At 43.6% G+C, this 23,752-nt stretch overlaps 1 protein-coding gene and 2 long non-coding RNA genes across 12 annotated transcripts; 2 read left to right on the top strand and 1 right to left on the bottom strand.

The window, feature by feature from the left end:
- The first annotated feature begins 1,240 nt into the window (after positions 1 to 1,240).
- Positions 1,241 to 6,416, top strand: LOC124655424. Of its 10 annotated transcripts, none has more exons than XR_006988675.1 (10): positions 1,241 to 1,510; positions 2,062 to 2,171; positions 2,258 to 2,325; positions 2,405 to 2,560; positions 2,633 to 2,681; positions 2,811 to 3,367; positions 3,772 to 4,034; positions 4,846 to 5,033; positions 5,922 to 6,074; positions 6,233 to 6,416. It is a non-coding gene; the product is annotated as an uncharacterized LOC124655424 (long non-coding RNA). The 10 variants fall into 10 exon arrangements; XR_006988679.1 differs by lacking the exon at positions 1,241 to 1,510 and having other exon boundaries at positions 1,960 to 2,171; positions 2,811 to 2,880; positions 3,274 to 3,367; XR_006988677.1 differs by lacking the exon at positions 1,241 to 1,510 and having other exon boundaries at positions 1,960 to 2,171; positions 2,811 to 2,880; positions 3,021 to 3,367.
- A 34-nt stretch (positions 6,417 to 6,450) lies between these two features.
- Positions 6,451 to 6,933, top strand: LOC124651337. The gene is made up of 2 exons (XR_006987379.1): positions 6,451 to 6,571; positions 6,700 to 6,933. It is a non-coding gene; the product is annotated as an uncharacterized LOC124651337 (long non-coding RNA).
- Positions 6,934 to 7,510: 577 nt separating this feature from the next.
- On the bottom strand, positions 7,511 to 18,116 carry LOC124654337. The gene is made up of 4 exons (XM_047193347.1): positions 17,905 to 18,116; positions 17,594 to 17,812; positions 17,139 to 17,434; positions 7,511 to 7,734 (listed from the first exon to the last, which is right to left on the bottom strand). The coding sequence occupies exons 1-4, from the start codon at positions 18,073 to 18,075 to the stop codon at positions 7,719 to 7,721; spliced, it is 702 nt and encodes a 233-aa protein (XP_047049303.1). The 5' UTR covers positions 18,076 to 18,116; the 3' UTR covers positions 7,511 to 7,718.
- Positions 18,117 to 23,752: the final 5,636 nt, after the last annotated feature.

The raw sequence follows: 23,752 nt of genomic DNA, 5'->3' as shown, positions 1-23,752 counted from the left end.
GTTGATCATGAGTTGCCTGCAGATTTTGCTGATTTTCTCGCCATGCACGCAGAGATCCGTGACAACAATGTGCATGAGCAACTTCAAGCTGATCTCGTTGAGCATTTGTGGAGGATCAAAGGAAATACCGTGGCACCTTGATGTAGCATCTACCCCTATTTATTATATTTGTTTACTTGTTTTATTATTTGTTGTAATTTAATTTGAAAACAATCCTCGCAAACATTTTTATTCATATGCTATATTTGATAAATGGTTATGTGTTAAAAAAAGTAATTTAAATGTTTGGGGGCGGCGTTTGGGGGACGCGGCTGGGGAGCGACATCCCCCAAAAGCGGCACGAACAAAACACATCCCCTAAACGCTCAATCCGACGCGGTTTGGGGGACGCTTTAGAGGACGCGGCTGGAGATGCTCTAAGGTCTCCTTAAATGAGGTTCCAGGAATTTTACGCCTTCTCCACAGGAACGGACGGAGTATTAAATTGGAGATGCAAAAATACTGTGGTGCATGGAAAACATAGTCTACAGCGGGAGTGTGAGTTGACGAATCTGAAGGTATATATGATGCCCCCAACGGGGGCCTCTGAGGCTATCCACGCATGCCGCGCGTCGTGGGAGGGCTGGGCGGTGGCTCGTTTGTGATCCACCGGTTAGACCACGTGGTGGCGCATGATTCGCTCAGCCTGAGCAACAAACATAAAAAATCCCGTGAAAAAATAATCAAAAGAAATCGCAGGGGAGTGGGGAAAAGCACCCAATCAAACCCTACCGTCCCTCGCGTGCGACGCTACGTCTCCGCCTCCTCCGGTCGCGCCGCCCGCCGCCTCTCCCTTCTCCTCCCGCCGCGCCGCGCTGCGCCGTGCGAGCTAGCTACGGCGCCGCCATCCTTCAGGCCTCCTCCGGTCGCGCCGCCCGCCGCCTCTCCCTTCTCCTCCCGTCGCGCCGCGCTGCGCCGTGCAAGCTGGCTACGGCGCCGCCATCCTTCACGCCCCAGTCCTCCGGCTCGTGCTGCTCCGCGCGAGGCCTCCTGGGCAAAGGAGGCCGGACTCCAGACCTCCGGCTCGTGCTGCTCCGCGCGAGCAGCAGCAGCAAAGCGGGGAGAGGCTCGACCAGAGGCATACCCCGGCGGCGGCGCAGGTAGGGCCCTCCTCTTCGTGCTTCCTCCTTCCTGTTACTCTTCCCTCCCTCTGCCCTCTGTGATTTCTCCCTAAGCTGTCCTTCCCCTGCAGCTCCCTAACCCTAGATCCACGGGTCGCCGCCTTCTCATCTCCTCTTCTTGCAGACGACGGGAGTAGCAGCGAAAACAATGGACGAAAAAAAGAGGGCTGCGTCGGCTGGCGTTCGAATGTGTGAGGTCGCATCAGATTGTGCTCTCTCTGTGTTCATTCATTTCGATCCATGTATTAGGTTTTAAGTTGTGTGATGTAGTTACTGTGGATGCAAGATTAACGCAAAATCTCATGCCGGCCAAAAAAAAAAAATGGAATGTTCTCCTCCCTGTTTGAGAGGTAAATATTGGACCTCCATTGACTTTTTGGTATCATTATTCTGCTGTCAAATTCAGTTAGTTTGGCAAGGGGATCTCCTTAAACATACTACTTTTTTAATCAGCTTATTGTTCACACCGGAGGAAATAAGATAGGTGTTTTTTTTTCTTAAAACTTAAAATGTTTTGGATATTTGTTTAGCTACAACACTTGCTTGTAAAGGGTATCCTGTGTATATCATATTAGATTGCATTTTGTATAATCTCAGGTTGTATATCACATTTTCTTCAGGAATAAGAGGAGGGGAATGAATCCCTTATGAGCACAATTTATTTTACCTCTGGACACTACCATTTCATATATTAGGCACTACATTCTGAAAGCTGGACACTTTGAGCCGTTCATCATGAAACAATAATTTGAAAATTTAGAATATTTTTCTGTTTCCCTTAGCCTTCTTTCAAGTTTATAGGTTTTGACTATCATAACTTTGTGCAGGTTTGCACCTTCTGATATCTTCTTCCGTTTAGAGTTATTTTTCCATGTTTGCATTACTGCATTGAACCCTGAAGACGTCCCCGGGCCATGTCCGATCATGAAGGGGATGGAGCCATAGAGCCCAAAGGGCGACTCGTGGAGGGGATCAGTTGGAGATTGAACATGTCTTGCAACGACAATTCAGGTTCGTACCCAAAATTCCCTACTGCTACTGCCTGCTTGTTTTTGGACTCAGATCGGAGGTGCTAATTTTTTGCCCTTCTGCACCAGGATTTGGTCGATCTATGTACATCCGAGAGGTTGAGGCGGTCCTTGTGAAGCGATGCACTTTTTGTCTGGTAGGATTCCACATTGATCCTGCTTTTTTAATGGATATTGGTTCACCATTGACTACAGCCAAATATTTCTGTTTCTCAGTGATGTTGGCTCACTGGATAACAGGCTGCAGCAACGTCCCGATGCGAGCTAATGATATAAGATGTCCGGGAGGAGTAGCACTAGCCGCTGCTCTGCCAGGAGGACTGCCGTCACCATTGCCAGGAGGCCATCCTCACATTCGGTTGCATGGTCGAGGTTTGTCTCTACGCTTAAGCTGTTAGGCATACACATACGCACATATCCCATTACCTTTTTTGTGTGGTTTAGTGGGAGAAATGGGGCGTTGACGTACCGGCAAGGCGAAGCTGCAGCTGATGTACAGCAATACAATCTTTTAGCTCACATGTGGATAGCATGATTTGTACATGTCATCGTGTTCATCTGCCTGCCCTGTCTTGCTTTCCCTAGACTAATGCATATCATCCCATGTTTAATTCTTTTGAAGCTAAAGTACTCCCTCCGTTCCTTCTATAAAGACTAAGAGGGGGATAGAAGTTATACAGATAAGACATCAGGTTATTATTCCTTCTATCTGTGCATCCGTTGATTTATTGCCAAATCACGTCTCTTTAGCTTTTGCAGTAGCTTCATGCTGCTTTTGGATTGAAAGCTGCAATGTAAATGTGTGTTGACATCACTCATCTATCTGTTGTAGGTGGCGAATTTTTTTCATTCATTTCTTACTTTAAAGCTTGCTATTAAGTTGTCATTTGATTCACATGGTTTAGTGGGTCATGGATTTATAAAGCTACCTAGCATAGAATAATATTGTGAGCCAGTTGAAAGTATAGTTTGGGCGGTAATTTAATTTTTCAGCTTAATAATAAGTGCGAACTTGAGAAGGAAATGACAATTGGGAAGTGTTTCTTCTGGTTGGTTCATTGCTTGATCCATTCACCATTATTTAGCCTGAGGTTGCAACACTAATACATAATACTGCCATGGAGAGTGGAGAATGCAAAGATATGCGTTACTACTTGATGTTTGACTTTATGGGGAGAGGTAATTTATGAGCTTATCCTCTGGGTTTTTATCCTTGTTCTGTGTGCGCCGCCTTCTTTCGTTTGTTTCAGTGGCGCACCATGATGTTCGTTCTCTGCTATTTCACACTACAGTTTTTTCCTGTCTATATAGATATAAACAGGCTTAATTTGCTCTTGCCCATATGCATTGGCTTAATTTTCATCTGCATTTGCTACAGTGTCTTAGTTTGCTCTTGCCTACATACAATAGCTTATTTTCCTCTACATTTTGGAACCGAGATTTGTTTTGTGGGGTTGTGTGTTGTGCGCCATTGACTTTCTGGTTTGTTTTCTTCTTTTGCTTACTGCATTTTCTATTTAGGTTTATCAGGTTTGTTGCTTTCTGGTTCCTAAACAAGATTTCTTATTTTTTTGCTCATGTAGGTTCGTTGGGCTCGGATGCTAATTTTATTTGCGATCGATGTGTTTCTGATGCGCGGTATGCCTCTGGGCCTTGGACGAGGAAGGCCTAGCAGGTCCGTTGCTCTCAGGCTTGCGTGTCGCGTTCGCTTAGTTCATCACCGTCTTCTATTATTGGCTCTATGGTTGATCATTAGTCCACTCGGTCTGTTGTTCCCGCTGGTGGAATCTTCTGCTGATAAGGATGCTCTGAGGTGCTTGGCAACGGCTGGTCAAGCCTCCTGATGGTATTGTTTTCTTCTTCTATTCTTCAGTGCTGACTAATCCGTCAACTTATATTCACTCTATGGTTAACTTATAATCCTGTTATGATAGAGATGTTTAGCCGTATTAGTGTTATTTATTCTTAATCACTTATTGAGTGATGGGGAAATATCATGTTATAGTTAGATAATTAGAAAACTTCAATTATATATGAGCTCCGGTTGACAAGAGTGTATGTTAATTTGCATGAGTCCTTCAATTGTTTCTCTCCTTTGATGTTTTGGAACAAATTTAATCATGCAACATTACTCTGGAAAGAGATATTGAAACCCCAAACGAACAAATGGCGAAATCCCTGCTGACACATGATGCTTGACTTCAACAAGGCGTTTTATGTAGAGACCACACGCACTAAAAAAGTCCATCTCTAATGACATCACACTATTTATTCTCTGACTGTACAAATGTACTCATAAATCATATGATTAATCGAGGTAGTAGAATCTGGGTTTGCGGAGCGGGTTACTAAATATGTTATGATAATGTAGTGTTCTGGACATGTCTCCCGGTGTCTGGGTTCCTAATCATTGCTTGGTTCATTTTTCTCTAACTTAAGTCATACTTTAAATTTTAGATTGGCTTATTTGCAATAGAATGTCAGCCTTTGTTTTTGGTAATGTATTTGCTTTAAAGAATCTGGTAATCCCATCCTCAGAATGTTGATGTTCTTGCTCTCTAGAGTGATTATGTTTACTTCCTAATATTAATTTGATGCTGGTAATTTCCTAGGAGGTATGTACTGAGAACATTTCTTTCCGTTACCGGATGTTTCAGAATTGACACCTGAACTCTCACTTTGGATGCATCTTCTAAACCAAGGGGACAACTGTGAATACTTTGATGTGGTGGGTGATATTGATTGGCTGAATTAGTTCTGTGCTCACAAGTCGTCCGAGAGGAGCACTAGGGAGAGTGAGACTCCAGTTTGCCTTGGAGGCACTGAGCATTAACCTAACGACCAGGTTCCACTCCATATTTTAACTTTTGTTCTTTCGGAGAAATTAATGTCTTATTCTTGAATTGCTAGAGAATTTTTAATTTCAATACAGTGACTCGTGTGCTAAAAAACATTGTGGCGCTAATTTAGGTGTTATTATCAGATTTTTGAAACCAGCCTTGGAATTTCTAATTAAAATAAAGCGATGAGTTGTTATTGCCATCCCAGCAGGATGTCATTTTTGCTGTCTTGGATAGATTTATAGAACATTCAACTTCACACTTTCACCTTTTTCTGGGGGACATAATCATACATTCCTATATTGTTTGATGAATAAATCCTTACTAACCTGACTTCTGCTGAATTTGTAATATAAATGTCTTGTTGCATGCTACATAACAAAGAAAATACAATAATTGGACCGTTATTGATAACTCATATTTATATGGGATTAGAAAGTTACACTAATTTATGATGCATCAAATAGTGTATAACATTGTTAGCTTGATATAAAAATACTGGGATGTTCAAGTTTTTGGGTGGAAGTCCAAGTGCTTTTGTTTCCTTCATCCTTTCGAAAATGCATTGTGTGTTTTATTTTATTTTAAGAACAGATCAATGTTATTAATTAGCTATTAATGAGAATATCAATTAAGGAGTGACAATCCTGATGGTCCATCCATTCCATTTTGTAGTGCATGTTTAGTCTATTTCATGAAATAAGGATGCCACTAATATTACAGGGAAATGACCACGGTAGCCGATGGTATTATTTTCTTGAGAATATGAGAGAACAGTTAGTATGTATGTTTAGCCATAAATGATAGAGATACATAAATGAGTAAAAAAGAGAGAAGGACCATTAGTTCTACATGCAAGTTTCATATAATCTAAAATATTGCCAAATTTACAGGATTTATATTTTTAAATGGAGGGAGGGAGTAGCATTCAAATTTCACACAACTCAGCTATGTCTAGATGATAGATGCAAGTGGCCTCTTCTTGATGTGGCTGAACATGCTGATGCGCTCCTAGATGGTGTGCCTTATACCTAGGCTCTGATGTGGTAAGTTTTATAAATTGCTCACTATATTGTTCATTATTGGTATGAACAAATAGGGGCAAGCTGTTTAAAGTTTACTGTAGAGAAGATCTACTGCACGTTGCTTTTCATTTCTCATGAGATTTGTTCTTTATATTATATTTATCTTTTTTTCTCTATAGATCATGTTTTGCAGACTATGGTACCTTTGATTTATAACAGTCAAGATAAAGGACAGGCAACTGAGCTGATGAATAACATTTTTGGCAAGGATACAATTGTTGACATAGAATCAACTATCAAACCTAGCCAGATGATAAAAAGCAAGTAGTTCTTCAGCAATCACACGTCATTGTACAAGTTATCCCGGTGGTTTGATATTTTTCACCTGTTCGACATGTCTTGACAAAATATATTTATTGTAGATGTGTGTCACAGCCTGTCAAAGATGTGGCAGCCTCGCAGGTGCAGCTGACAAGAAAAACAACCCTTAGACCGTACAAATTTCAGCTTCACATTAGGTATACATGCTGAATTTGAGTCTATGATAAATTGTTGATGAGTCTGTATTGTCTACCATCTGATTGTTCTAAGTTGCGATTTGGCGTTGATTGTTATGTGATTTAGTTTTCATGAATGTTGCTTCCAGGTGCCACAAACCACTGATATTTGTTTGCTTCATGTTATCTACCTACCGTTGGATCTGAGGATTGTGTTCCTCACTTTTGTTGTGGTATTGTACATATAAATCAAGCGTATGATGCAATGGCTGTATATCTGAGTGCTTTTGCTTTATGCTGCTATCAGTTGCGTAGTTATGTAGTTTCTTTTGTCTTGCGGCGTGCTTTCTCAGAAAAAACGACATGTGTTTATTCCCATTTCACTACCGTTTTCTCCGCTCTTATTATTAGTGCTTTGTGCCCTAAATCCCAGATACTACTATGCAGTGGAGTGAGTATTAGTTTTTGTATCATATTTGATTGTATATAATCATATTTTCTCCGCTATGATTATATGTGTTCAGTTATACCTTAGGCCTATTGCTTTTGCTTTTCAAATCCAATAAAAAAACCTGTAGATTGGTGCGAGCTCCACGGGGTCGTGCGCCAAGGCGTACATCTAAATGTAGTTGATGCAATACACGGTTGAGTATCTGGGGCTGGCCTAACCAGCTTTTCAACTCGATCGATGGCTATTTTAGCGGTTCCAATGCATCACGCAGCAGAGGCCGATGAGAGACGAGATGGCTTATTGATCCTAAATTTGAAGGGAATGCAAAAATACTTTGGTGCATGGGCAAATATTTGAGTAAGACTGGTCACAATACAGTTTGAACTTCAAAATGGTTTAAATGCATCGCATTTCCAATTGTCCAGGTGAGCCATGATATTGACGCAAGGTCATCAGTACCAGTTACATGTGATTGGCCAATAAATAAGATGCCTAAATATTTAAACAAGTAGCAGTTGGCATCAGCTCTATAAAAAACAGTTTACGAAAACACAAGTTCAATTACATATCCTTCAATTCTTATAACTGAATGTTACACGGCAGAAGAATTGAAACGATTGCCACCACAGTTTTAGACACTAGGTTGTGTTACTCCCAAAGAGAATGGCAAAGAAAGTCGATGTTGCTCCTCTCAGCCGGCTATCCAGGATACGTCCTCTAATTTTTAGCAGGCCTGCAAGATGGATTATGCACATAAATATCTGAAAGATACCTAGTTGTACTGACTGATAGAACAAAATTTCATTTTGGACTCTTTATAACTCATCAAATCATCATCTAAACTGAAGAGTTCAGAAAATCCTCATCAGGGCTATGCACAATGAACTGGGTGAAGCCTCCTAAGAACATGTCTAACAGATCCCTTAAAAGGGTCAAACCCGTATCCCACGGTATGATTGCTGCACCCCCATGGAGCTCTCACAGCGCTTTGGATTTTCGGCCATCCGATCGAGCTGACGTGGCGCGATCTCGGCCGTCGTTCCGTCCAGGGCGCTGAGGCCCTCCCGCAGACCCACTTTTTATCCATGGGTCGCGAAAAGCCCCGCTCGGCCCGATCTCTCGCTAGCGCTCCACCAATCCCAGGACACGGGGTGGTTCTCCCCAATCCCCGCATCGCCTCTCTTCCAGCCCCTGCCGCGCTCTCGTCTCGTCGCCCGCCGCCGCCGCCGTCTCGCCCCCCACCCCCGCTCCTGCCCCGTTGGCGCCAGCGACGAGGGCAGCGCGGGCGACCTCCGCAGGAGCTGGCATGGCGGGGCGGCTTGGGGAGGAGGAGGAGGTGGAGCTCCGGCGGCCGAGCCGGCTGCAGTCGCGCCCCAGGCACCTGCTCGAGCTCCGCCCTCAGACGGCCATGGCGGACAGCGACGGCGATGGTGCAGCCCACGAAGGAGCCAAATGGATTGGAGGATTTTCTCCTGCCCCTCCCCTCGCGTGCCCCCTCCTCTTCCCCTGCCCGCCTCGTCTTCGTCAGATCCGGCGAGGCAGGGCCATGGGTGTCGGCCGCAACCTTCCGCGACGGCGCGCTGGCCGTACATCACCGCCTCTCATCTTTTCCCCTCGCCCCCACTGCTGCATCTCTCCTCGTCGCCCCAAACCTGGGTCGGGTAAGAGTTTGTGTTGCGGCAGGACTCGCTGGCGACAGATCTTAGGGGAGCAGGAAGAGGGAGGTCGCGGCTGTGGCGGGAGGAGGACGAGATGGACGAGCTCGGCAGGGGATGAGCTTCCACGTGGACAAGGAAGGTGGTGAGCCCCACGCCGGCGTCCTTGCTGCAGCCAAGCAGCGGTATATGGACAAGGAAGGCGGCCACCCCCACGCCCTCTTATCCATTGCCCCTTCTGGTTGCATTTTTCATGTTGAGCATTCCTCCTTCTTCGTTTTGGGTGCCCAAAAGATCTGGCGTGGAAAAGCAGTGGTGTTTACTGCAGATATTCATCCTTCCTACCCCTCTCTTGTCATACACTCCCTCATGATCTCACGTCCTCTTTCTTAGATGAGTTTCATATATTATTTTTTTCTCAGATTTGGTTTGCCTTTCATCAAGCTGCAATTACCATTTCTGAAGACATGGAGAGAAGCAGCAGATCAGACCTTTGGAATATTTGGTAGGTAGTGTAAAGAAAAAATTATGAATATACTTGAGCATAATCTCCAATCCCTCCTATTTTTCTCACGATTTGCTATGTTTGGTCTGGCTTCTGTGAGTTGTTGCAGGCTGTCTGTTCTTGTAGTTCTTGGGGTTACATGAGGTTTTCATGATAGAGGCTTAAATTATCTGCTAGCAGTTTGTTCAGTAAAGTAATGGTACTGGTCTTTGGTAAACTTTACAAGAAAATGGTACTGGTGGTCTTATCTTTCGATAGGTGGTTTTTACATTACCATCTTTGAATTTCTTGACTTTCTAATGCTCTGTCTTATAGAAAGAATAACTGGTAAACACCTTTTCCCTCCTAGAAATAGAGGCTAAAAGACTGCATGCAGCGAATGGTTTATGTTTTATCAAATTGAGTATTTGCCGATGAACCTGTGTCAAATTTGTGTACTTTGATTCAGCAAAACTGAATTCTGATTTTCTTTCAATAATGCAGGTATTTTGGTTGATAAGAAAGGGAGGGAGGAGCTAGGCATGTTTCAGCAAAACTGAAGGCTATATCAGTAGTTTTTGTTGTGTGCTTTAGGGCTAGGATTGATGCTACCCCCTTGAGGAATATGGATCGACATGCCTAAGGTTTTCCACATCATTTAGATGTAAGTTCAGGTATACTCTCCTATGAGATTCAGTTTTTCAGTTTATCTGCGTTATTTAGATGCAGGTTGTCTCATGTTTAATTATGTTTTAAGCTAAAATTACAAAGTTTATTTTTGTTCCGGGGTGTATTTTGGTTCAGGTGCCAACACTTATATTGTGACAGTAACACTAAGTTGAAACTTTGCAGCTGCCTCCAATTCCTTATTTAATTCTTAATGCAAGCTTATTTTTACCATTGCAGCTGGGATTTCTCATATTGTTTCCGGACATGCACACTCTATCTGCTAAGGCCATGGTGTTCTCAATTTTCATGTGGCTACCACTATTTTCAATAAATGGTGGTGATCTATCATTTATTTGATTGCAAAGAGCTAGACATGTATTATTTGCAAAAGGTAAACAATAATATATGCATTCTCATTTGTACTTCTGCCTTCTCAAATTTGTGCATGGTAATAGACCCGCCTTTTGTATATATTTTTTTGTTCAAGAAAAAGGGAACTCAGTCATGTACTTTACTTGAACAGCAATGGTGTTTTTGAATTACTTCTGTGATTTTATTCGATATGGCATATTCCTTCACGCACCAGAGAATGAGGCGGCATTCAGAGGGCGTGGAGGCAGAGGAGGAGCGGGCCGTCGCATTGTCCTCAGAGGATGTGGAGCGCGGTGTTCGACAATTTTAGTGTTTCCCTAGAGGCTTTCTTTATAATTTTACATGATTGCTTTCTTGCTAGATTTTGTTGTTCCATACCAGTCATGGTTTTAGGGATATTCGTTAATTTTCACTGCTTTTTCTTTATGAAAGTTCGAGTATTCATTGGATGGATGATCCCGCTGGGCGCTCTTGCTTAAGAGCCAAGCTATGACTGCTAATACTGGTCATGTTAGTTTCATTCAATGGAAACACACCAGGAGATGTGACCTAAGAGGAACTCGCTCACATATAAGTTTGAGGGCAATGATGCTATCAACATACTATTCTTGTTTTTGTCGTGCTGCAATTGGTTTTCTCACCCCGATTGTTTTGATTTCCAAGCAGGGACAATCTTTTCGGCGGTGGTTTCCACAATGAAGAGAACAATTGGACCATCTCTAATGGTGCGCTCAATGGCAACATGGAGCTTCTACGTCTGATGTGCCATTTTTCCTTACTGAGGTTTGTCTCGATCTGGTTTAGGTCGTATATTGCATATAGACATACTATTGGTGTGATCCTTCTTCTCCAATTCTTTTCATGTCAGTAATTTATCCGAGAAGAGCATGTTGTCTTTATGTGTTAGAAACTAATTTCATTACCATTCGGTTTCTTATCATACTCTACCTCAAGCTTAGTTCCTTCCAAAATCTGTTGTCCCAACTTTTGTTCAATTTGTTTTTCCTCTGTGTAATTCTGAGATAAGCGCTTTCAAAGTACACCCGTCGATGAAATGAACACCGTAATCTTCCATCGATGAAATGAACGCTGCACACATGTCCGATCTGGTTTGCTTTTAACTTGTGCACATTCAGTTTACAGTAGTTATGTAGCATGTCAGCCCATACCATTGTATGTAAGTTGATCAGTTTTCTCCTCCACATGCTTACCTTTCAGCTAGCTCGTTTTTCTAAATTACAGCTAAGCTGTGTAATAGTAATGTCCAGTCTATTGTTTCTTTCACGCATGCAATTTTTATTGTGTGAATCTCAATGTGATGAACTAATGGACAGTTATTTTCAAAGTGACACCATTTCGATCTCTTATCAATTATCTGACACACAATCAAGACACAGACCCTCAAAAAAAGACAAACCCCAGAAAAACATGAGTGTTTATATCAAATCAGTAGAGGAAAACGTACCGATCTGAAGGAGGCTGTGGCGGCCATGTCGCCGATCAAGATGGCCGTGACTGTCACCTTGATGGCCACCGCCGGAAGAGCATGGAAGCCTTGCCGAAGCTGCCCCATCTGCTTGACCACTCCACCGCATGCAAATTCACCCTGAAGAAAAATGGGTGCGTTCCGTGAGTACAGCGCGGCCACACCGTCGTCGGCAGCCACCACACACATATGCTGCAGCGGAACAAGCAGCACCGCTCTGCTTGATAGTCACTGAGGCAGAGCAGCGAGGGGATATGGTGGCCAACCGCGCGCATGTGCTTATCGAGGAAGAGCATCAAGGGGATCTGGTGGCCAACCTCACCATGGACTGAGGCTGGCAGTGGCCATAGCTCTGTTCCAAGCTTCGGGTGGAGATGTAGCACGGGGGGAATCCTGGAACATGGAGCTTGTCCTTTTGCTCAGGAGAGAGAAAGGGGATGAAATGGAAGGTAGGTGGCGAGAGAAAAGAGAGAGAGAGGAATCTTCTATCCTAGACTATCTGAATACTGATATAGACTTCTGCATCGATCAGTGATGCCAGTGAATTATGGGAGAACAAATGGAACCCATTCACCACTGAGTTCATTGGCTTGATCCCCCTTTCTTTCACCCATTTATACTTGCACGTTGGAGTGTTTACAGCTGACGGTTACGGTGCATTATATAACAACATGACTTTAAATCTCAATTGCAATAAAAGGCCATCCAATATAGTTTGCTGCATGCAGAATTTACATGCAAGATGATTTTTCTCCACCTTGAATACGTATTATTAAGCTTTGCTGATCCTCAAATTTTATCCAGGTTGAAAGATATTTAACCTTTTGAAGGGAAGAGCACGGAAAGAAACTTCTCAATTTCGTATCATCACATTGAGTTTGACAGATCTGGAGAGAGCTTCGAAGGTGCTGCCGTGTTTTTGTTGTTTTGCTAGCTGTTGGCGTTGTATTTCAAGAAAAAGGGAACACAAGCAGAATTTTTATAGTTGAGATTGTTTCTAGATTTTGTTGTGCTGATTTGAGAGAGATATAGAGGATAAAGATATTTGGTAGTTTGGGGAACTCATTATAATATGTATCGTTGGAATTTGCGGATTCATAAATTTAGTGAGGCCATTGGAGTGGATTATCAGGGGCATCAGCATATACTTTGAAATAGAGAACAATGGCTAAATGTTCTTGGAGCGCTTGAAAGATATCATTTATGCAATTATTATTTTTCTTCAGAACCAAACTATTTTCTGATTGCTGAGTGGGCTCACTAACTTGCTATGCAGCTGGTCGAGATTGTGCTTTTAGCTATGGTTCTGTTTATCCTTAGGAAAGTGCCACCAAAACGTGAAATCACACAGTACCATCCTATCCATTAGAGCAGGCTTGGCTTGTACAGAGAATTTTTTTACAGAGTTTATATAGCATGGTAAATACAGGAACGATAAAGTAGAAATCAAGGGGCTTGCTCTAAAGCTTGCCCAGGTTTTATGTGAGGAAGCCTTTAGAATTTAAGGTTACTGTTATGTGTAAAAGAAGGAAATAAAAAATTGCAACATCTCTGTCTACAGGTCTAGAAATTGTAAGTTATCTATGTAATAATAATAATAGTAATACCTTTGTTCTTCTCTGTGCGTAATCTCTATAGCCCTGTACACGTTAGAGGGCTCGGGGTTGACATATTTGTTCTTTGACCGCTCTTCCCTGTTCCACCTTTCTGGTGTGTTAGTTGTATTTTAGGAGTCCATGCATGTTGTGTCAGTATGAATCAAACTCGATCATCAGTTATTCGCTGGTAGAGACGCTGCATATACCCAGTACCACACCTGCAAAACTGAAAGTTTGAAAGAGAAAAACATACGGACTGTTTGCTCTGCATGTGGAGTGAACCATTATACATGGCCGTTGTGGTGGCAACCAGGGCCGCAGTGACTCGCGTGGTCGGGATGGCTGCCACCTGCTGTCGTGAAAATGCGGTCTGGCTAAGCCACCATGCACGCGACGACCCTCGCCGTGGAGCCGCCGTACTGCGGAAGAGCGGCCGCATATGGAGCAGTGGAGGAGCAGAGCATGGATAGTGTACACCCGCTCCTCCCCGGTGACGAGACGCTCCTGCTGGCCACCAGCCCGGGTTCCCGCCGCCCTCCTCCTCCCTAGCCGACGACCCTGCCCGCGGGCAGCCGAGGTTCCCTGCTGCCCCTCCTCCTCCCGGATCCGCCCCTCTTTGTACCTCGCCTACCGCTGGTGGCTGCGGTAATCATCGGCGAAAAGATCGCCGAGACAAATCGCAAGAGAGGAGAAAAATCACCAGGTCAAACTGAGACGACATATTCCATGGCAAGCGAGAGAATGGGTGAGAGCAAGAGAGCGAGTGAGAGAATAAGTGAGACCAAGAGAAGAAGACAAATAAAAAACACACACTGTTATTCATGGAGTTTCATCGGATGCTTTGGCCGTTTAAAAGGATGCCCTTTTCTTTTCATATACTCCCTTCGATCCATATTACTTAATGCTAAATTTATGTAATTACAACTAAAATCCATCTACATCAAGTAATATGAATTGGAGTAGAGATTTTGGTCATACATGATTTGGTTCTGGTCATATACCAATGGTTCCGTCCGTTTGTTTTCGTCCATTTTCCACCATCAGATCGGAGTGGATGGACAATTATTAAAAATGCCAACCATTGTAAAACTTGGACTAAACTTAAGTGACTCTAAACTAAGATATACTCGAAGAGAATACCTCATAATTTTAAACAAAGAATGCACTAAACATTAATTAAGTATGTGTTCTTTCACCATTTATTTTATTTACCTTCAGTTTAGCCGTTTGTTAAGTTATCTTTTCTTTCGCAGGAATATCATCTTTTCGTGATGCAACTACCTATTAGGTGTTTATTTCCTATTGGTCATGCCATGTACTTGAAAGAACATGTTCTTTCTTTAATGATTGGTCTCTACATATGAAGTACATACCTATGTGTGTTGTTTCTACACTTCCTTTTGTACGGATTAGGTGTTGTGTCTTCTACACTTACCGCTTATTCATAATAGATTCTCATACATGGTTAATATAGTGATTTTTGAATCATTTACAGGTGTGAACTCGGCAAACGCGCACCAAAGCACGCCTTAAAATAAGTGCTTTATACTATGTTTGTAATTTTGTGTACTTTACCTAAGTTCATCCTAAGTTTTAACGTTGTTATACAAAGTGTGTATCAACACAAGTTCCACGGATCGCACTCCAAGGCGCACCCCTACTGCTTATACAGATGATGATTTCGGTGTTCCTTCCTTTCTTGCTATAATATATTTTACTCTTGATTTCATGGTTGTATATAAATGGTTGTTTCGATTTACTATGGTTCGCTACATTTTGTAAAACCTAAAAAGATTTATTATCATTTACCACCTACACACGAGTCCCACGGTATTAGGCACCAAGGTGCAGCCCCCTAAGTACGAGCATCATGCTGTTGGAGAAGACTAACTTGTGAGCAAAGTTATATCACATCTTTTTGCATAGTTTCTCCATCCCTCATTCCCCTCTGGCTTGCAATCAAGCTGCCTAGGAGACTCTTTGATGTTTATCTATGTTATCTTATAACCATATCTTCGTACCTACGATAATATATTTTCCTACTTGATACTTATAATTTGTAGTGTGTTTAATCCATAATATGTTGTGTTATTTTGCTCCTCTTCATCAACCGGTAATTCTTCCATGCATCGAGGAAATGAAATGGATTATTATTCACTCTTGATTTAATGTTGCTTATCATTGATGTTTATAAATGTATACAAAATAAATATTGATATAAACTTCACGGGGTCGTGCGCCAAGGCGCACATCAAAATCTAGTAGATATACGTGGTAGGGCTCTACCCGGCCGTCTAGCAGACCCCGTAAAATAGGCCCTCGCGTCGATTTTTTACAGTTTCGGCTAAGGGGTGGCTTCTGGCCCCTTACTTGTACAGAGCGGGAGGCTGAATACAGGGCCAACCCCTCACTCGTGGCGCGCTTAACTTTCAGGAAATCGCGCGGGCTAGGACCAAGCGACGGGTGTAGGAGCTCGTCCGTGCCTCGCGTTGGTCGCGGCATGGGGCCGGGGCGGCATCGTAGAGCACGTCGGGGGCTACCCGCCGAGCTGCTGCTGGATGACGCCGAGCAGCGCCTCGTAGGCGGCGCGCGTCTGGGCTAGCGAGAGCACGCAGGGGCGGCGGCAGGGCACCGCGCAGGGGCGGCGCAGGGGCGGCGGCCGGCCGGGTGGGGCAGCGCGCAGGGCGGCGGCCGCGGCGGGGTAGCGCGCGGCGGGCGGCGGCTGCGGCGGGGCAGCGCATAGGGGGCGGCGGCCGGCCGGGGTGGGGCAGCGCGCAGGGGCGGCGGCGGGGGGCGGCTGCCGGCCGGGCCTGGGCAGGGCTTGGGGCAAGGGGGCGGGGTGGTTGGAGGAGGAAGAAGGAGAGGAGGAAGAAGAGAAAAAAAAAGAAAAAGAAATTGATTTGACATATTTTAGGAATATGCCTTTTTACAGTTTAGGGATACGGGGGTCTGCTAGCTCGGACGAGTTTTCAGCCGATCGAAATCGAACACAGCGCCTCTACTCGCGTTTTAAGAGGCAGAAAAATACGGAGTCTGTTAGACATGCTCTAACGCATATCTAGAAATTATTGTTAGACGTGCAGCAAAGACAGTTTCCTCACTTACTTCAGTATCTCAGGGTTACGCCAAATGAATTGGCGTGGGAAGTGTGCCTAGTAGTTTCATCAGTATCTCAGTAATTTACTATTAGAATCTATGTAAAAATAATGTACCTGAATCTGGTGGCAAAGTTTTCGAGATCAGATAGCCCCTTAGGTGCACAGGTATTCTACATATAAGTCAACCCTACTTACATCTGGGAATTTAGACAAATATATGTAAATTGGAAGCCAGGCTTTCATTTCATTTGTAGCATTTTGAAATGAATACATGTATTCATTTCATTTACATTGTAATTCTAGAAATGGACACTTGTTTGGTTGCCACAGGAATTGTAAATGACAGTAGAATTCAATTGAATTTGTAAATGGCTTCCATGGAAGAAACGTGAATGACAGGTTTCAGCTCGGAATTGTGATTACACATGGCATCATTTCGCTGGATTTCCTAAATGAAATGATGGTCCAATTCCGTGGCAACCAAACAGCCCACCTATGGAATTTCAAAATGAATTCCAGGATTCCAGGCTCAAATAATGGATACCAAACGACCTTAGTTCATTAGTTTCTAAGTGAACTCAGATATAGGAATAATAGATACATCTTTGCACACGAACATCATCTATATGTTCCATACGATACACTGCACAAGTTTGTAAGCAGTCTACACAAATACGTAACCATTTTTCATAACCACTGTTTAAACATTTAATGCAAAGCTAAAATATGTAAGACATATATTGAACAACCCAAAGAAGAGCGTCATTCAACTGACCTCGTAGCACTAACGGGAGCTGAAGTAACACAGCATTCAACACGAGGGTACTCCTTGAACATGTTGTCGATTTTCTTCAACGCACTTGGTGTGACCCTATCTGACACCTTCACGTTAACTTTTTTCAGCTTTAGTGCGAACTGGAACACTACCTTCAAGAAATCAAACTCATCATCAAGTCCTTCGATCCCTTCGATTTCTACTTCTTCAAGATTGATCAAAGTCAAAGAGTTGGGTTTTGTTCTCCAATTCCCAGGCTGATCACATGGGCAATTTGTTCCGCGTGCACACCATTGCTGAAAAATATATATGGCTTAGTACAATGAATTTCAGATACACAAGACTACAGCATTATCTCAAGTCATTACTTAGATAGATTTTGTCAAACATACTACTACGTATGTTTTTCAGAGATATGTTTTTTTAGAAGCGACACATATTTTAGCTAGGCATACCTCGCTGTTCCTCCTTTTTAGGTTGATCTCAAGCCTTCTTGTCGCTCTACGGATCCAACTTATTCCAAGAAGGGACAAAACAAGGGGTCCAAACACGTGCCCCGTCTTCCATATAATATTAACTTCAAGCTTCAAAGTGGAGAACTCGACAGCTGGGAAGGTATTCTCGATTTTCCTTATCTCTTCCACCAAGTCCCACTCTGCAGGCTCCATACCGGTCTGCAAAACAAGTTGGCAGGTGAAAATGCATAAATTGGTTTTAGGTTGTAAAGATACTCTAGTAAATTGAAAAGGACAGCTACGAAACGTACCACGGCTGGAAATATTGGTAGGTACAAACATGTGTTGTCTTCCCCGTTGTAGGGTATAGTGTCATTTCTACGTCGCCGTACGGCCGTCAATTGCAGGCGACCGAGGCGCCACAAAATACCAATGCAAGCTGAACTGTCTAAATATTTGCAAGACCAAGAAATCTTCTCCATGACCGGTGCCCAGATGGAAATTGCTATCACATCATGGGAGAAGCTGGTTACCGTGAGATCCAATTTCTTAAGCATGGGCGCCATGATGTCGATGACGAGGGCGTGTCCTCTGTACCTCTTAACACAAAGCTCCTCGAGTGACGTCGAATGTATCCTCAAGTCGACGTCGCTCGTGGCCGGCCTTCGTTCGATGCCAAGGTCGAGATTGAGCACGCGCAAGCATGGGCAGCGTTGTATCAAGTTGCCGAGACGGAGGCCGTGCTCGTTATAAAGGGACAATCGCTCCAGCGCGGGGAGCCCGCTGGCCGCCGGCGTGAGCTCCCGGAGCCCGAACATCTCGATCGAGGTGGCGCGGCTGAAGCTGGGCAGGCACACGCCGGAGCTCGAGTATCTTATGCTTGGGCAGGTGTCGAAACGGAGCTCCACTGGCGAGAGCCTATCGGCGGCAGCAAGAACCGTCTCGACCTGGAAGGCGGTCACCTTACCGTGCCAGTAAGCAACGCTGATGTCGAGGAGGTGAAGTCCAGCACAGGCGGCACGGGCCAGCGCCGCCTCGAGGTCGCCGAGCTCGATGTCGTCGAGGGTGACCGTGACCCTGGGGATGCAGGTCCACAAGCCGCGCCACCTGCTGGAGAGGATGCCCGTGCGCGCGGCAGCGCGCGGGCAGCCTAGGCGCTCGATGACCTGAAGGAGTAGGTCGTCCGGGAGCGCGCCGATGCGGTCCTCATCGTCCCCGCCGGAGGAGCCCTTGCAGCGGGTGGGTCTCCGTCCAGCTTGCGGCGGCGGCAACGAGCGGAGCCGGCGACCAGAGCGCAGCTCCATGGAAGCGAGAGAGGGCGTTCTTTGTTCCTTCCTTTGTGTGGCCTAAACTGAACGCATAGATGGAGATAAATAGACGCTGGAGATGGAGAAGCTCGTGAGTCGTGGCCGTGGTCTTGGATCGAGGCGTCGACGGCCGCCTTGGAAACGGGAGGGCAGTTAACGGGTGCCACGCTTCTCAACAACCGCCTTGAATTGCGACCCGCAGATGGTGCGGTCGAAATGGGGCACAGCTGATATCGTGGCCGCTACAGTCCCCTGGAGATTTGCGCCGTTCGTTGACCAAACTGTATAGATGGGTACTAGATGGACCAGCGCGCTCTGCCGCGCCGTCCTCTAATACCCACGTTTATTTTTTGCCGATTGTTTGTTTCATTGTCTAAAAACGTCTTGTAGTTTTATATACGGTATCCATTACTTGTTTGTGTTAAAGTTAGAAGAGAGAAAGAGAGACAATGATTGGAATGAAATCACTTGTATTTATTGATGAAGATTTTACATATATATAGGGAGGAACAGACGTGATTAGGTCGGTTCCCTAGGAGGCGTCGCTCCGGGGAATAACCGCCTAATGACGGTTTGTGGCTATAAACATTGCAGTTACAAGCATGGATTAACCCATTTAATTAAAGACTAATTAAATTCTAACACTCCCCCTAATCTATGCTTGTCCTTGTGAATCTTCATCATCTTGAAATAGTTTCCTCCAAAAACCCATTGGGAAAAATGTGAGGAGTCCTCCAAAAACCTGTGAGAAAAATGAGGAATAGTATAGGATATGTTGTTTAAACTCCTTCAAACCCAGTGAGAAAATAAGGAGAAAATGGTACAACATATTATGGTTATTGCCTTTGTTAACTCAATATGAAGTATATCCATAGAATATAGAGGTCAATAAATATGTCGTGAATACTTTCCAAAAAAAACCCAGTGGGGAAAAGGGATAGTATGACATATGATCTTATGTTGATATTACCTCATTAAAAACCTTGATGAGAACCTGTAAAGTAAACTCACTAAGGGAAAAAGAGTATAATATGATGCTTTGAACAGGGGTAGTTCAGAAAGATACTCCCCCTGAATCTTGCAAATCTCGAAGCCGTCGCATACCAATTCCATGAATATATTTCTGGAATGTTGAAGTTGGTAGAGGCTTCGTAAATAGATCAGCGAAATTGTCACATGATTTGACTTGCAAGATGTTGATTTCCCCACTCTTCTGGAGTTCATGGAGATAAAACAACTTAGGGGCAATATGCTTGGTGATATTGCTCTTGATGTATCCTGTTTGCATCTGTGCAACACAAGCTGCATTATCTTCGTAGATAATAGTAGGTGATTCGATAGAACCAATTCCACATGATTGTTGTATGTGGTTTATCATCCTGCGAATCCACACACATTCGCGTGATGCCTCATATAATGCGATTATTTCAGAATGATTGGTGGACGTTGCAACCAGAGTCTGTTTTGAAGACTTCCATGATATGGCCGTTCCACCATGTAGGAACACAAAGCCGGACTGCGATCTGGCGTTATGGGGATCAGATAAATAGCCAGCATCAGCGTATCCAATCATACTAGAGTCGAGGTTTCTCTGGAACTGAAAGAATAGGTGATGGCGCGTGAGACACACGTCTGTTGGGAACCCCAAGAGGAAGGTGTGATGCGTACAGCAGCAAGTTTTCCCTCAGTAAGAAACCAAGGTTATCGAACCAGTAGGAGATGAAGGCCACGTGAAGGTTGTTGGTGAAGGAGTGTAGTGCGGCGCAACACCTGGGATTCCGGCGCCAACGTGGAACCTGCACAACACAATAAAAATACTTTGCCCCAACTTAACAGTGAGGTTGTCAATCTCACCGGCTTGCTGTAAACAAAGGATTAAACGTATGGTGTGGAAAATGATGTTTGTTTGCGAAGAACAACAAAGAACAAAGTTTGCAGTAGATTGTATTTCAGATGTAAAAGAATGGACCGGGGTCCACAGTTCACTAGTGGTGTCTCTCCAATAAGATAAATAGCATGTTGGGTGAACAAATTACAGTTGTGCAATTGACAAATAGAGAGGGCATAACAATGCACATACATATCATGATGACTACTATGAGATTTAATTAGGGCATTACGACAAAGTACATAGACCGCTATCCGAGCATGCATCCGTGCCTAAAAAGTCCACCTTCGGGTTAGCATCCGCACCCCTTCCGGTATTAAGTTGCAAACAACGAGACAATTGCATTAAGTATGGTGTGTAATGTAATCAACACAAATATCCTTAGACAAAGCATTGATGTTTTATCCCTAGTGGCAACAACACATCCACAACCTTAGAACTTTCTCGTCCATCGTCCCGAGATTCAATGGAGGCATGAACCCACTATCGAGCATAAATACTCCCTCTTGGAGTCACAAGTATCAACTTGGCCAGAGCCTCTACTAGCAACGGAGAGCATGCAAGAACATAAACAACACATATATGATAGATCAATAATCAACTTGACATTGTATTCCATATTCATCGGATCCCAACAAACACAACATGTAGCATTACAAATAGACGATCTTGATCATGATAGGCAGCTCACAAGATCTAAACATGATAGCACATGAGGAGAAGACAACCATCTAGCTACTGCTATGGACCCATAGTCCAAGGATGAACTACTCACACATCAGTCCGAAGGCGATCATGGTGATGTAGAGTCCTCCGGGTGATGATTCCCCTCTCCGGCAGGATGTCGGAGGCGATCTCCTGAATCCCCCAAGATGGGATTGGCGGCGGCGGCGTCTCTGGAACTTTTTCCGTATCGTGGCTCTCGGTAATAGGGTTTTCGCGACGGAGAGTATAAGTAGGCGGAAGGGCAGAGTCGGGAGGCTCACGAGGGGCCCACACCATAAGGCAGCGCGGGCCCCTCCTTGCCCGCGCTGCCATGTGGTGTCGCCACCTCGTGGCCCCACTTCGTATCGCCTTCGGTCTTCTGGAAGCTCCGTGGAAAAATAAGACCCTGGGCGTTCGTTTCGTCCAATTCCGAGAATATTTCCTGTGTAGGATTTCTGAAACCAAAAACAGCATAAAACAGGAACTAGCGCTTCGGCATCTCGTTAATAGGTTAGTGCCGGAAAATGTGTATAAATGATGTAAAGTGTGTATAAAACATGTGAGTATTGTCATAGAACTAGCATGGAACATAAGAAATTATAGATACGTTTGAGATGTATCAAGTATCCCCAAGCTTAGTTCCTACTCGCCCTCGAGTAGGTAAACGATAACAAGGATAATTTCTGAAGTGACATGCTATCATAATCTTGATCAATACTATTGTAAAGCATATGAGATGAATGAAGTGATTCGAAGCAATGGTAAAGACAATGACTTAAACAAGCTGAACCATATAGCAAAGACTTTTCATGAATAGTACTTTCAAGACAAGCATCAATAAGACTTGCATAGGAGTTAACTCATAAAGCAATAGATTCTTAGTAGAAAGTTTTGAAGCAACACAAAGGAAGATATAAGTTTCAGCGGTTGCTTTCAACTTCAACATGTATATCTCATGGATGATTGTCAACACAAAGTAATATGATGAATGCAAATAAGCAAGTATGTAGGAATCAATGCACACAGTTGACACAAGTGTTTGATTCTAAGATAGAAAGAAGTAGGTAAACTGACTCAACATAAAGTAAAAGAAAGGCCCTTCGCAGAGGGAAGCATGGATTACTATTTTTGTGCTAGAGCTTTTCATTTTGAAAACATAGAAACAATTTTGTCAACGGTAGTAATAATTCATATGTGTTATGCATAAGACATCCTATAAGTTGCAAGCCTCATGCATAGAATACCAATAGTGCTCGCACCTTGTCCTAATTAGCTTGGATTTACATGGATTATCATTGCATAACATATGTTTCAACCAAGTGTCACAAAGGGGTACCTCTATGCCGCCTGTACAAAGGTCCAAGGAGATAGATCGCATTTGATTTCTCGTTTTTGATAGATCTCAACTAAGGACATTCATACCGGGACAACAAATAATGGACTCCTCTTTAATGCATAAGCATTCAACAATAGATAATATTCTCATAAGAGATTGATGATTAATGTCCAAACTGAAACTTCCACCATGATTCATGGCTTTAGTTAGCGGCCAAATGTTCTTCTCTAACAATATGCATACTCAAACCATTTAATCATGATAAATCACCCTTACTTCAGACAAGACGAACATGCATAGCAACTCACATGATATTCAACAAAGGTGTAATTGTTGATGGCGTCCCCAGAAACATGGTTACCGCTCAACAAGCAACTTATAAGAAATAAGATACATAAGTAACATATTCAATACCACAATAGTTTTTAAGCTATTTTCCCATGAGCTATATATTGCAAAGACAAGGAATGAAATTTTAAAGGTAGCACTCAAGTAATTTACTTTGAAATGGCAGAGAAATACCACATAGTAGGTAGGTATGGTGGACACAAATGGCATAGTTTTTGGCTCAAGAATTTGGATGCACGAGAAGTATTCCCTCTCAGTGCAAGGCTTTGGCTAGCAAGGTTGTTTGAAGCAAACACAAGTATGAACCGGTACATCAAAACTTACATAAGAACATATTGCAAGCATTATAAGACTCTACTCTGTCTCCTTGTTGTTCAAACACTTCACCAGAAAATATCTAGACTTTAGAGAGACCAATCATGCAAACTAAATTTCAACAAGCTCTATGGTAGTTCTTCATTAATAGGTGCAAAGTACATGATGCAAGAGCTTAAACATGATCTATTTGAGCACAACAATTGCCAAGTATCAAATTATTCAAGACAATATACCAATTACCACATGAAGCATTTTCT

The sequence above is a fragment of the Lolium rigidum genome, chromosome 5 (assembly GCF_022539505.1).
Source record: "Lolium rigidum isolate FL_2022 chromosome 5, APGP_CSIRO_Lrig_0.1, whole genome shotgun sequence".
Classification (NCBI taxonomy): Eukaryota; Viridiplantae; Streptophyta; class Magnoliopsida; order Poales; family Poaceae; genus Lolium; species Lolium rigidum.
The sequence above is the reverse complement of the archived record's forward strand: the minus strand, read 5'-3'. Positions and strand labels throughout refer to the sequence as shown.